The sequence below is a fragment of the Rhipicephalus microplus genome, chromosome 5, assembly GCF_043290135.1.
Source record: "Rhipicephalus microplus isolate Deutch F79 chromosome 5, USDA_Rmic, whole genome shotgun sequence".
Taxonomy (NCBI): Eukaryota; Metazoa; Arthropoda; class Arachnida; order Ixodida; family Ixodidae; genus Rhipicephalus; species Rhipicephalus microplus.
Window position 1 is genome coordinate 176,811,247 of NC_134704.1, and position 14,005 is coordinate 176,825,251.

Below are 14,005 nucleotides of genomic sequence, written 5' to 3' on the forward strand. Positions count from 1 at the left end.
TCTCGAAAGACTCTGGTCTGAAAAGTTGGGGTGTAGTTTGGTGTTGTGTGGATTCACCAGCTTGTCAGCTGTAAATGGTCCTGTCTTAACACAATTGCCGTGAGTTTCAGTAGCGATATTGATGCCAGATGAACTCATGCCACGTGGATAATGTACACAGCACGAATCATCAAGTAATTGGGGTGGTTCAGTAACATTTGGAGTCTTATGGGACGTTGATCACGTTATAAAATAGCGATTTCATAGTTTACGGAAACGCCCGTTATAGGTTAAGTCTTTTGGGAAAATGTTCAAGATGCTTTTCGGTGAGCAGAAGCTTGTGGTGAGAGAGACGAGCACCAGAGGAGCTACTTGACGCAAAACCGCGTGTAGGATCTTCGTGTTGCAGTGAAGAGGTAAGCGTTGTCGATACGTGCGCAAATAGGAACCCAGGTGGAAGATTTTGTAAGAAAACGGCCAGGATCTCTTTGTGTGAGCAGATGGCTGACTTCGCCTGGCGGGAATGAATTGCAAATATATGCTCTGTGCTTGATTGTGTGAAGGCTTCCAATGACTGCGATGACTGTGTTCAGTGCATATGTGCAATGATAGTGGGCTTCAATTGAATCTTCATTGCAGTCTTGAAATCAGAACATCATTTCCTTTTTTTATTTTTTGCCACGATTCATTGTTTTCGAATATTTGGGTGAAGTAGAACTTGAAAGCCTCACCGAAGTTGACGACTACCTCCCAATGCGACCAGGATGTTGCAGTGACAGGCTGCTCAAATAGGTTGAAGCAGCCCTGTGCGGGTCCGTCATCCACTGATCCAGTGTACTTGGGGATGTCGAGGCCAGCAAATCGTTCTGTCATGGTGCTGGTCACTGCGTACTGCTTTAAGATGATTCGGTAGTCGATGCATTGTCAAGGCGTTTTGTGTAGAACTTCGCCGTTGATGTGCGACTGATGAAGTGGCGGCAGGTCTCTATTCTGTTGGCTTGTGTGACGCTTTATGTGGCAGACGTGGCCTGGCTCCTTCAAACATCACGTTCAATGCTTTCCCACTGACCTTCGAAGGTCGCAAGTTTGGGTCCTGCCGGTGTAAAGTTATCTCTTCGAGCACTTTTCTTTATTCACAAATGAGGGATTACTGGTCAGATGCCAACTCGTAATCTCCAACAGGTAAGTAGTGTGACGACCGGGCTAGACCCACTTCCAGCGTGCTCACTTCTTACAGCCTTCGCATCGGGTGTAGTAATGCCTATCACCGCTGCTTTGAGGGGGGGGGGGGGGGGCGCCAAGACCCTTACCCTCCTTCACCAGTCTGCGCAGCGCGGGCACGTCAGTTCGGGCACGCTTTGTCAGTTACCACACGTTGAAAAACAAGTTGCCCAATCGTTGAAGACGCACAGGTGTTTTATGGCGTCGCTCAGTCCCGATGATGCTGGGCATGGATATACGTGCCTCTGAAGAGTGCACTTTGCCTGCAGTGTCAGAAGCCCCGAAGTGCCAGCATGATCGCAGCCTCTTAGGCACAAAAAGTGCAATATCACACACTTCCGAACCTAGTCTGGGTACGCTGATAGCTTTTTTCCCTGTAACATTCTATTTGATGTAAACAAAACACCGCCTTTCTCTCTCCTTTCTGGACATCTGTTGCGATTTTCTTAACACATGCGTGCGGCTTGCTTTCGTGATGATATTCGGACGCATTTTCGTGTTCTTTCAACAATAGCTACAACTTCTCACATTCTGAACGATGGTACGACACTTGAGAGCGTAATCTTCCTATTGTAGCCCAGTTTCGGCCCACGCGATGAGAATTGCTGTTCATTGTTTGTGTACAAACACTTACTACTTCTTGTTCAGTGAAAGCATCTTGTGAAGTCGCAGCATCCAGGTCTGGTTCATTGGTCTCTGCTTTTCGCTTCCTTGATGTTTGGCGTAAGGGTGAAGCTCGGCTTCATGCACTTGGTCTCACGTAGGAAGGATAGTCCTCGAAGAGAGTGGGCACAGAGTCATGAAGAAGTTTTCTGATGCGGCACGCAGGCACATAGTCTACATCGCGGAAGTGCCTGCTGCATAATCATAATCAACTTGTCGTTGATTATGAGGTTCTCTCTCGCAATATTCTTTTGCCATTTAGCGCAAAGTTCAGCATTGCTTGGGAGTTGGTGAAAAAAAACACTGGGTGTTTTCCCCGACCAGTACTTGCAATACCGTAAACAACAATACACCATCACACATTTAATATATATCCATACGTACTACTCGTACTGAAGGTTATACGACCGTCTTCCCGAGTCGAAAAATCACTGCAGACTGAGCATTGAGAAAGCTCTGAACAAAAAGTAGCCGTGGTGGGCAAATACCAGAATAAAGCAAGTCTCACTAGAGGGAAAGAGAAATCGGCAACAACATGTTTGTATACCCACAACAGAATATCAAAAAAAAAGCTGTTCACTTGCCGAAAAGTTGGGATGTCTTCTCTTCCTAATCATGTTCTTGCACGAACTCGAAATATAGCGCAGAAGTGATTTGCACAAGAGATTTTAGTTCGAAAGCAAGTGTCTTGCGAGCGTAAGCAGCTGAATTCTTCACAATATTCATAGATATGGCTTTCAGTACAAAGGAATGCAAAAGAGGTTGGCGTCTCCAGAATTAATGTTTACAGGTGGTGTTAACACCTTGACAATGTATGCCACTCCTCCAAGGCATGCCGTCCGAAGGGGCTATTCTGCAGCAAAAGTCCACTTTTTTACCTATATTTTTACCCGTTAGAGATACAAGTCACGTACGTGTTTGAAAGAGCTGTCCAGCAGCAGACTGCAGCTTTTAGCCCTGAAAGCCACTACAGATGTACTTGAAAAAATGAAGAAATAGAAAATAGCTAGCAAAGAGGAGTGCTCGTCATTTAATAATTGCGGCCTCGTTGTCCAACGATAGCAAGTACCAAAGCTGTTTGGTGCTCGCCACTTGCAGAACAATGCAGTGTTGTTTATCTCTCTATCTCTTTTTGACCATTTCCAATGCTTTATGCTTCATGCATTATGCCTCGTTAGCCAATTTTTCGAATTTTGACTGAGCTTCAGCTTGTATAATCGACGAGCGCATGCACACCTAAATTATGCGTTGAGCTGTCTGATAACATTTGTTGTTTTTTAAGGAGAGATGATTCCTTTATCCCTGACTTCTTGGGTAACAGCCCTCCCCCTCATTGTCGAGAACCCTTATTTCACTGTTTCACATCGACAATCGCCCTTGTGCCATGTGCGCGGCACAGAAGATGCAATGGCAGGGTCGCTGCGCCCGTACTGCCAATGGGTGGCGAAACATACTCAGAAACTCTCCTATTGTATTCGCGATGTTTGAGAAGACCGTGAGGAAACAAGTGCATGCAGGTGCAGTCTAGCCCGGCCGTGTTGGGGGATGCCCACACAGCTAGCCCATGTAATTGTTCAGCCAGCCTCATTTTGGCGATCCGCTGGTGCTTTATAATTTGTCGCTGGCAATTTCTACTGCGGTTATTCTGAATTCGGTAGTGAACTACCGAAGTCGGACAGGCACTGCGAGTCATAGTTGTGTGGTAAATGCTTTGAACAGTGCCACTGCAGGAGTGTTTATCCGCCGCAGTTCTGCTAGGTCGTCCTCTCCAGCGCCTTCTAGTGGCACTCCCTTTTCATAAGAAGAAGAACAGTTCGTGCAGAGAGTGGGTCCCCGCTTTGACTATTGCTGTCGTGAATCATCACGAAGTGTCCGCCAATGAACCTCCTAACAATTTAGTGGAGGTGCTGTGCCTTTCAAACACCTTTGGTCCGAATTTGATGCCCTTGGAGCTTCGATCCCGTACTGTGCCTGCAACCATGCACCAAGACGCTTCCTCCTACGCCGACGCCATGTCCCGGTGTCCCCCGCATCCGCGACCCTCCTGTCTTCACCGGCGCGGATGGCACCGACGTCGAGGACTGGCTGGCCATGTACGAACGCGTCAGTGTCCCCAATCATTCGGACGAGGCAGGTAAACTCGGCAACCTGTTTTTCTACCTCACGGGTGTGGCCGGCATGTGGTACAACAACCACGCATCTGATTTCCCACTTGGTCTGCTTTTAAAACCGCAGTCGTCGACGTGTTCGGCCGTCCAGCCGTTCGTAAGCTGCAAGCTGAACAGCGTTTACGTGAACGAGCCCAGCAGACCGGCGAGTCCTTCACAAGTTATATCGAGGACATCCTTGACTTGTGCAAAAAGTCGACCTGAACATGTGGGAAGCTGAAAAAATCACGCATGTTCTAAAAGGCATCACCGACGATGCCTTCACCATGCTCCTAGCAAAGAACCCCCGCACTGTGGCAGAGGTCATTACGTTATGCTAAAGTTACGACGAGCTGTGACGGCAGCACTTGATGACCCGTCGACCGCCACCACGTGATGCTGATCTCTCGGCCTTGTCAGCAGTTTCTGACCACGCAACCTTGCTTGCCGAAATGAAGTCGTTCATGCGTGAGGAAGTTGCCCGCCAGGTCTCCTTACTGGCTTTTGCTTCCCCACAACAAGCTCAACAGCCATCAAGTACACTTCTACCTCCGCTACGCCGAGCCCTTCAGCAGGAAATCGTGGAGGTCGTCCCTGAATACCACCAGCCGCCTCCTGCATCTGCGCCACTCAGCTACGCCCAAGTTGTCGCCAGGCCGTCCCCACCGATTTCTGTCACTGTTCTCCTAAATTACACAGAAACCGTCGCGAGGCCCCAGACCTTCGGGGAAACTGTCTCGCCTACATACGCCGGCGTCACCCACGTGCCCCGAGTGCCGCCTACCATGCACTCATATCAGCAGCCGGCTCGCCCATCGCGTTCTGCGACATGGATGGGACTCGCGAACCGATGGCGCACTGCTGACAATCGCCCCATCTGCTTTGCTTGTGGTTGCGTCGGTCATGTAGCACGCTATTGCAATCGTGTGCAGCAACCGCAGGTCGCCTCCAACTTTCCCAGCCAATCAAGCCGCTCTTATGACCAACCGCCGCCTATGCCACCGTCGTCCCGCCCCGTTCCATCTACCCGCCGTTCACCATCTCCACGACGTCGCTCACTGTCGCCGATGCAGCCACGTCCACTCGAGGGCGACCAGGAAAACTAGTCGTCGCAGTCCACAAGGCAAGTGCTGCGACACTGTCGAACTGCGGAAGCCCACAGGAAAGCCCATCAAACGTGATACACGTGCTTGTGGATGGCGTTCGTGCATCTGCCCTTGTAGATACTGGAGCCGCCGTATCCGTGATGGACGCAAAACTTAGCCGATTACTGCGCAAAGTGATCACGCCGCTTTGCGGGCTCTCCCTTCTTACAGCCAGCGCCCAAAGCATTCACCCTACAGCGATGTGCACAGCCCGCCTTATGATTCAGGACGTGATGTATGCGGTCGAATTCATCATAATTTCTTCATGCTCTCACGACGTTATCCTAGGATGGGATTTTCTCTCCCGCCACGACGCCGTCATTCATTGCGCACCAGCAGAAATAGAACTCACGCAATTCTCTTCTTTGAAGCCGGCCGACAGTCCATCTGCTGCAAGCAAGTTACTCGTCAGAGACGACACTCAAGTGCCTGCAAACTCGTCCGTGGCGGTGTCGCTCTACTGCGCAAACCTTTCTGACACCGCTGCACTCCTCTCGCCATCTCATCGTGTTTTCATAAGAAAAAGCTTGCTGGTTCTTTTCGCGACCGTGCAACTCAATCACGGCGCACCACTATTTTTGTTGTGAACTAATCTCCATACAGCGTTACGTTGGTGCGAGGGGAATGTCTCGGCAGCGTGGAACCCATCAAAGACGCGCAAGTTATGGATCAACCCGATAACATGCACTGCTCAAGTTCCTGTACGATTAGTGCTGTTTCAACAACTGCTTCATCATACGATGATGTATTCGGTCCCTCCATACCCGACAACCTTACGCCGGGCCAGCGTTCCCAGCTTTTGGGCCTGTTGGAAGAATTCCGCTTTTCTTTCAATATCGCTCAACCTTCTCTCGGCCGCACATCCACCGTTACGCATCGCATCGACACAGGCGCAGAGCCACCGCTGCGGCAACGTCCAAATCGCGTACCTCCCACAGAACGCCGTGTAATCAACGAACAAGTCGATGACATGCTTCGCCGCGATGTTATTCGCCCCTCTAGCAGCCCCTGGGCATCTCCTGTCATTCTCGTCACGAAGAAGGACGGTGCTGTGCGGTTCTGTGTGGACTACCGACGCCTCAACAAGATCACTCGTAAGGACGTGTACCCACTACCACGGGTAGATGACGCGATTGACAGCCTGCAAGGAGCAGAATTCTTTTCATCCCTCGATTTGCGCTCAGGGTGCCGGCAAGTACCTATTGCTGAGCACGCTCGACCAAAGACCACTTTTGTCACCCCCCCCCCCGACGGCTTGTACGAATTCAACGTCCTGCCGTTTGGGCTGAGTAATGCACCCGCCACCTTTGAGCGCATGATGGATACTGTTCTGCGCGACCTGAAATGGCACACGTGCCTGTGCTACCTCGATGACGTCGTCGTTTTCGCTGCGGACTTCTTGACGCATCTTCAACGCCTTCGGCATGTTTTAATGCCGCTGAGCGACGCCAGTCTGCAACTGAACCTAAAGAAGTGCCGATTTGCAGCTCGGCAGCTGACAATACTTGGCTACGTCGTCTCCAAGGACAGAATTCTCTCTGATCCAGCCAAGCTTCGGGCCGTGACCAAGTTCCCCAAGCCGACATCCGTCAAGGAACTGCGCAGTTTAGTAGGACTGTGTTCCTACTTTCGGCGCTTCATTCGAAACTTCGCGACTATCATATCGCCGCTGACGAAGCTTCTCGGAAGTAACGGGCCTCTCCATTCGTGGTCATCACAGTGCGACGACGCTTTCACAACACTTCGTCGTTTGTTGACGTCGCCTCCCATACTCCGCCACTACGACCCTACGGCCCCTACAGAGGTACACACGGATGCCAGTGGTGTCGGCCTCGGCGCTGTCCTTGCACAGCGCAAACCAGGGTTTCCGGATTATGTCGTGGCGTATGCAAGCCATACGCTTACTAAAGCCGAGTCTAATTACACAGTCACCGAGAAAGAATGTTTGGCAGTCGTCTGGGCCCTTGCAAAGTTCCGACCTTATTTGTATGGTCGCCCATTTGATGTCATCACCGACCATCACGCACTATGCTGGTTGTCGTCATTGAAAGATCCCTCAGGCCGTCTCACCCGGTGGGCACTTCGCCTGCAAGACTGTGACATCCGCGTGCTGTACCGCAATGAAAGGCAACGTGCTGACGCCGACGCCCTGTCGTGCTCTCCCTTGCCTGAAAACAATGCCAGCAACTCAGCGTCTAACCTTGCCATTTCTTCGATTAGCATTCATGCCGTTGCTACTGAACAGCGCAAGGATCAATGAATTGCCTCACTGATAGACTTGCTGAATGATCCATCCACTCCATCCACTCGCGCGTTGCGTCGTCAAGCCCACCATTTCGCCCTTCGCGACGACCTCCTACACAGGCGCAATTATAACGGTGACGGCCGCCAGTGGCTACTAGTCATACCTCGCAGTCTGCGCTCTAACATATGCGAATTCTTTCATTGCGATCCGCAATGTGCGCACTCCGGGGCATCGAAGACTTACCCCCGTATTCGCCAATGGTACTTTTGGCGCGGCATGTACCGCTGTGTGCAGAAATTCGTTCGCTCCTGCATAGATTGTCAGCGCCGCAAAGCTTCAACGCACCTGTCGCCGGTAGGTCTGCAACCTCTACCTTGTTCTGCCAGGCCCTTTGGGCGTGTTGGCATCGATTTGTAAGGGCCACTTCCACTAACATCGGCTGGTAACCGCTGGGTCATTGTCGCTGTGGACCACCTTACGCGATACGCCGAAACGGCCGCTCTTCCCGTGGCTACAGCGAGCGATGTGGCCTCCTTTCTGCTCCAATGATTCATTCTGCGACACGGTCCACCCCAGGAACTGCTCAGTGACCGAGGCCGTGTCTTCCTGTCTGAAGTCGTTGAAGCCATTATCAAAGAGTGCAACGTTGTTCACCGCAAAACTGCTGCTTACCACCCGCAGACAAATGGCCTCACCGAACGCTTCAACTGTACGCTCGGCGACATGCTCTCCAAGTACGTCGCCGCCGATCACACAAATTGGGATTCCATTCTACCCTTCGTCACCTACGCATATATTACCGCCACTCAGAGCACTACTGCCTTTTCATCTTTCTTTTTATTATATGGAAGGCACCCATCACACACAATCGACACGATACTTTCGTACAGGCCAGATCCGTCTGAGTGGGCACCTATTTCTGCTACAGCCAAGCTTGCTAAAGAGTATCGAGAGCTTGCAAAGACGTTCACTGCGCATGATCGCGAGCGGCAAAAAAGCATTCGCGCTGACGCCAGCACTACTGCGCCCACGTTCCTCCCCGGAGCGCTCGTCTGGCTCTCGATCCCTACCACTGCAACTGGCCTATCTTCAAAACTATTGCCCAAATACGAAGGCCCCTACCATGTCGTCAAACGCACTTCCCCAGTCAACTACTTAATTGAACCCATCGAACCATTTTCGGACATGCGCCATCGAGGACGCGACATTGTTAACATGAAGCGCCTCAAGGCCTACCATGAACTGCTCATTCTAACCAGCTGTTAGATCGCCAGGCGGCCCCCTTTTCGTACCCGGGGTAGTTGTGGTAAAGCCCTTGAGTAGTGGGTCGTCATCTCCAGCGCCTTCTAGTGGGTCTCCCTTTTCATAAGAAGAAGAACAGCTCGTGCAGAGAGTCGGTCCCCGCATTGACTGTCGCTGTCGTGAATCATCGCGAAGTGTCCGCCTATAAACCTCTTAACAGTTGCAATGTTTACTCTTTATTGTTTGCTTGCTGAGCTATGTTGGATGCCGCTGCGCATATGGGAATATGTTGGATGCCGCTGTGCAGACGCCATGCAGTCAAAGGCGAGGTTTACTGCACGAGCACGACCGCTTCAACTTCCCCGGCCGTCGCAACGCGTTTCTGTACGTGCACTCCTTCACACCACAGCAGACTATGTGCCCAGCGTTCAAAACTTCTTTTTCTTCAATATACGCCGCACACGCGTTTCTCAACACGCAGTGTGGGATATTATACATGCTAGAATCAATGACCTTCCCACCAAAGTCTTCACAACATGGTGGCCGCAGCCGAATGTACTACGCAGTTTGAAGTGACGGGCATACCAGCGGCGGCTGCCGATGCGCCGGCTGCACGAACCCCCAAACGACAGCCATGTTGTGCTTGCACTAACACCCTCTCTAGGCGGTGAAAGTAGCGAATATAGCGTTGTCTGACTCACAGTCTAGTGCTCTAGTTATCGTGTGCATAAAAACCGAGTGGGTGCTTTCCGCCACTGTCATTGTCTGCATGTGCTTGCATACTTTGCATCTGCTTTTTCCGCTAGGGCGGCACCCAGTTGGAGGTTTCATGCCTACCCTTTCATTTATTTAATAACCCTTTATACTTTTCGGCCGCCTGTATACCACATAAGGAGGAGAAGTGAACATTTTAGACAGTCACACGCTTTACACGCTCTGTTCCGACATGGTAAAGTGTGTTCTTAGAACCTTGCTTTGTTCGGTGGATTGAGCGTGAAAGTTAATAGCAAATTGTTGCGGTGCTGGTCGGCATCTTTCTGGTGGTTTAGAAGAGTCTGGCGCTAAAGAGTTTCCGCTTTTTTGATGGTGTCATCGAAGATTGTGGTCATATTCAAGCCATACCCACTGCAGCTTACATGAAAAATACCAAGTCACCTCGCGTACAGAAAGGTTTGCCACCGCACCCCAAAGAACCAATCGTTATTAACCTTTCAAATAAAGAACTTAGCAAAGAAAAACTGAATGTAATATCACGTGGACTTACATATATGTAAGTGTCTGATCCTACTGTCTATGGGAATCGGTTTAACACGAAAGCAAAACGTGTGTACTGTTAGGAAGGAGGTGTCGGCACATGCCGCCACGTCCGTCACTGTGGCGACCTCGGGTAGCGTGGTTCCAGCTGGAGCCATCCGAGTGCCGGGAGAAGACGAGTCGAGGAGCCGGCGTAGATGAGAAGAAAACGTTTATGTACAATATTTACATGTTGATAGTAGCGTAGAACAGCATGGAACAGATGAAGCACACCCGAGCGTCTCTGCGCTCGCGTTTTTATACACTGCTTTCCCTGGATTCACTGCGAAGGAAGACAAGTCAGTTCAGGTCCCTCCAATAGGATTGTCCTCCTCCACTCCGACCCCCTGCAGGCTAGTGCGCCAAACCAGTTTCTAGAAAAGTGTAAGGACACGTACACCTGGTAGCACAAGGAAGAGCAATACGGCACCACTGGCTGAGCTAGCTCCCTGCAGGCCCCGAACACAATGCACCAATGCGCGGTCACTGGCCCAGGAATGTAGAAAGCGTGTCTAGCAAGTCTTCTTCATTGGCACAAGTTCAGAAGCGAGGCTCATTGTTCGGTGCACCACCTAAAGGAGGAGGCGGAAGCACAGGCTGCAAGTCAGGTGAAAAAGGTTTTTAGGTCCGGGGGCCCAGCAGACTCACCACACCACTATTGTAATTTTAAGCCACCCTGGAATGTTGCTCCTGGCGTAACAGTACAAAAGAAGTTGATCATTTATTGGGCATTGTTTTGCCACATGAGCGAATGAATGAATGCTACAGCAACAAATTGAAATGTCACACGATTAACGAATAGCTGCTGGAAACTTGCAGTGCGCACTTCAAGCTGAAAGCAAACATGAAATGAGCATGCCCAGGACCAGCGCGTCTAGCAATTGTAATAGCTCGACATCTTACTTCGTGTGAGTGCAGTACGCCCCTTTAATAAACGCGGCCGTGGCCACGAGTGAAGTCTGTAACTGCAGTTACGTCAGAGCATACTTGCGATGGAAACACAAGAGCTAGTAAGCGCTCGCGTCAAGAGACTAGCGCACGTGCCCTGTGGAGGCGTGCGCACATCGCATGACCTTCAGTGCGCGCCAACGCACGCCTTTTTTCCCATCTCGCTACTGATGACGAAAACGCGCTGACATTGCTGAGCTCTGAGGACTACAAACGGCATATGGTGTATGTAAATAGCACGCCGTTAGTAAGGTGGTTGACGTACACTCTATAGTCTAGTAGTTGTGCGCCGCGCGCTGCAAAGCTAGGGGTCATAGGTTCGTCCCCCGGTGACGGAACACTTTGTTCTGATTTGTTTCTTTGTGCGCTGCTAGTACACCTTTTTCAAGGTTATATCCGAGACGGAAATACGTCAGCGGAGCCGTTATGGATCCTGGCATAAAACAATTTCGTAATAAAAGTTATGACATTTCCCAAAATGTATAGCTTTGATTGCGCAGATAAGGACACAATTTGCATTCATTCACACGCTACAACCTCCGTCCATTTTTCAATGAAAGGAAACGCGTACAATTAATGTTTGTGGGAAGCCTATAGCTTGTGAGCCGCCTTTAGCATCAAGTTCCTCTTGTCTGCGTGCTGCTTGCTTCTTTAAAACAGATGGTGTCCGCTGTGATGGTGCAGCGGTTATGGTGCAGCGGTTATGGTGCTCGGCTGCTGATTCGAAAGCTCTGGGTTCGATCCTGGCCCCGGCATTTTGGTAGAGGCGTGAAACTAGAGGCCCCTGTGATGTGTAATGCTATTCCATGTTAAATAATACCTTATGGTGTGTGTGTGTGTGTGTGTGCGTGCGTGTGCGCGTGCGTGTGCGCGTGCGTGTGCGCGTGTGTGTGCTGACGTCGCTATCGCGTTTAACTATTAAAAACGTAAATTAGGAGTTCAACCCCCAATTTATATTTTTTTCAGATACCATGATAGCATAGAGCTAAGTGTTACATGAAACAATCATGATTATAATATGTGGTTTTTTTCTGAAATTTTAACGAGAAAGGGAGAGTGGTTAGCATGGTACAGCTTTGTTTTCTAAGATTTCAAGCAATGTACTAATGCATTCTAATAACAATTACTCATCTGTGTGAACACATGTGAAATAACTTACCCCATTTTGAGATATCGGTGACATCCGGCAGGTAGGAGGAAAATTCCTCTTCCCGAATCTTGTCCTTAATTCCCGTCATTCTTGACACAAGGTTGAACCCGTTCATGCACTAGAGAATAAGACAAAACACAGTTCGTGAACCGGAAAACAAGAAAGAAGAGACACCCAAGAAAGCCACAACCGAACCATTTGTGTCAGAGGACGACCCTGCATTCTTCTTACCGTACTGAACAGTAGTACTTCACGGTCTTATTTTCTAAAAGCTGCACTGTCCATGATAGTACGAAACATAACATATTTGTTCGCACTCTCGTTTCCGAGAATCATGTTTGCCTGAGGTAGTGGGTTGCACATTATGAGGAGATTTTTTAACGAAACGCACTAACGTTGACGCAGGATGAAAGGTGGCTCACCACTGGACACAAGTAGAAAGGTGACCAGTGGTGTGTCGTCTATTTTTTTTACCTGCGCCCGACGAAAACAACCTATCAAGGGGAGTACTGGTGTACTTATCTCCGATGAAATTCGTGAAAAACACTCAGGCTTACTAGTAAAATACAAATACAAACGTGGAGCAGAGCCTGTTTGGAAAAATTTGCTATGGTGTGCTCATCGCGCTTGAAAACGCTCACTTTTCTTCGCAGAACGCTCGTGTTTTATTATGACCCAAGTAAGACGGCTGCAATTTTGAGGGAACACAGCCTCACTTTTCATGTATAATGTCCACTCCAGTGATTCCTAAAACTCCTTGGCTACAGCTAAAGAAGAAATTCTCGCTGCGGCCGCGTACTTTTCGCAGTTTCACAGGTATCAGATATATATTTCGGACAAAAGTGTCCCGAACACAAGGTCAAAAGGTCAATGTTCTATGCCTCACGGGAACTTCAGTACTCGGATTCACGCTCAGAGGATGGACAAATAGCAAGAATATTATACATTCTTAGTGCGTACAAACGCGCAATTTTATACTGTGGGAACAAAATGCATAGGTTTGTCATGAAACAACAAATATTGAAACCTGAAGATTATGTAACTACTGCATAGTGTGCTTGTTAATCTTGTGCAGAAAATAGGTATGTTTTAGACTGTTTTTCTTAAGATTATGGCGATAGTGGTTCCTGCTTAATTTCCGTTGCCTGTACATGTCTGTTGAGAACAACGAATTAAGTATGTTAGCGTTAGAGTTCCATGGGTGGTTCGCATGAGTGGATTTCTCTAATGGTCGTACCTTAATTTATAAGGTACATTGCTACTACCTTGCAGTGCAAAACTTTTAGAAGGAAGAAACTTAATTTTCTTGTAAACATGGAGAAGGAAATGCCACACATTTAATGCATTCACTTGTGCAAAAGAGTTTTCTAAAGAAAAGGTACGAGCATGTCTGGTCATTGCATGGAAGGTTTTCGACATACCTTATTACTTTTTTTCTTTAATGTCATCAACCACAAAAGATTAGTTTTGATTGTGGGCTCTAAAACAGGTTACTGCAGCGATGTGAATGTACTAGGGTGTCATTTTAAACATTTTAAACGACCATTTTAAACGTTTTGGAACAAGGTTTTTGAGTTTTCGGAATATACCGGAGGGTTTTTGTATATTGGCGTGAATTTTATTAGCATGCTGGGTTCAATCTGTATGTTCTGCAAAAGAGTACATGAAAAATTGTAGAAAAACACGTTCAATTACTTTGTTTTCAAATTCAAGTTGAATTTCAGAGTCACCAGCTTTGTTGCGTGTCGTGAACACGATACCCTTTGTTTTACTAACACTGAAGCTTAGTTTTCTTTTCACATTCAACAACAATGATAACTCTTGCAACCATGTATTAGCTATGGCTTGTATCTTATCGAGATGAGTAGTGGTGAAGAAGGACACAGTAGTATCAGCTGCATAAAGAACGGCTTCAGAGGTTCATGGAATGGAGATTATATCAGTCATATAGAACATTATAACTCAATCAACC

The 14,005-nt window shown here is 48.8% G+C and overlaps 1 protein-coding gene across 1 annotated transcript in view; it reads right to left on the minus strand.

Moving 5' to 3' along the window:
* Positions 1-14,005, minus strand: part of LOC142817610 (uncharacterized) — a 95,631-nt gene that overhangs the window by 70,129 nt on the left and 11,497 nt on the right. Inside the window, exon 3 of the mRNA XM_075894666.1 lies at positions 12,043-12,151. Within this exon, the coding sequence (XP_075750781.1) occupies positions 12,043-12,151 (109 nt within the window). The remainder of the gene's footprint in view (positions 1-12,042; positions 12,152-14,005) is intronic.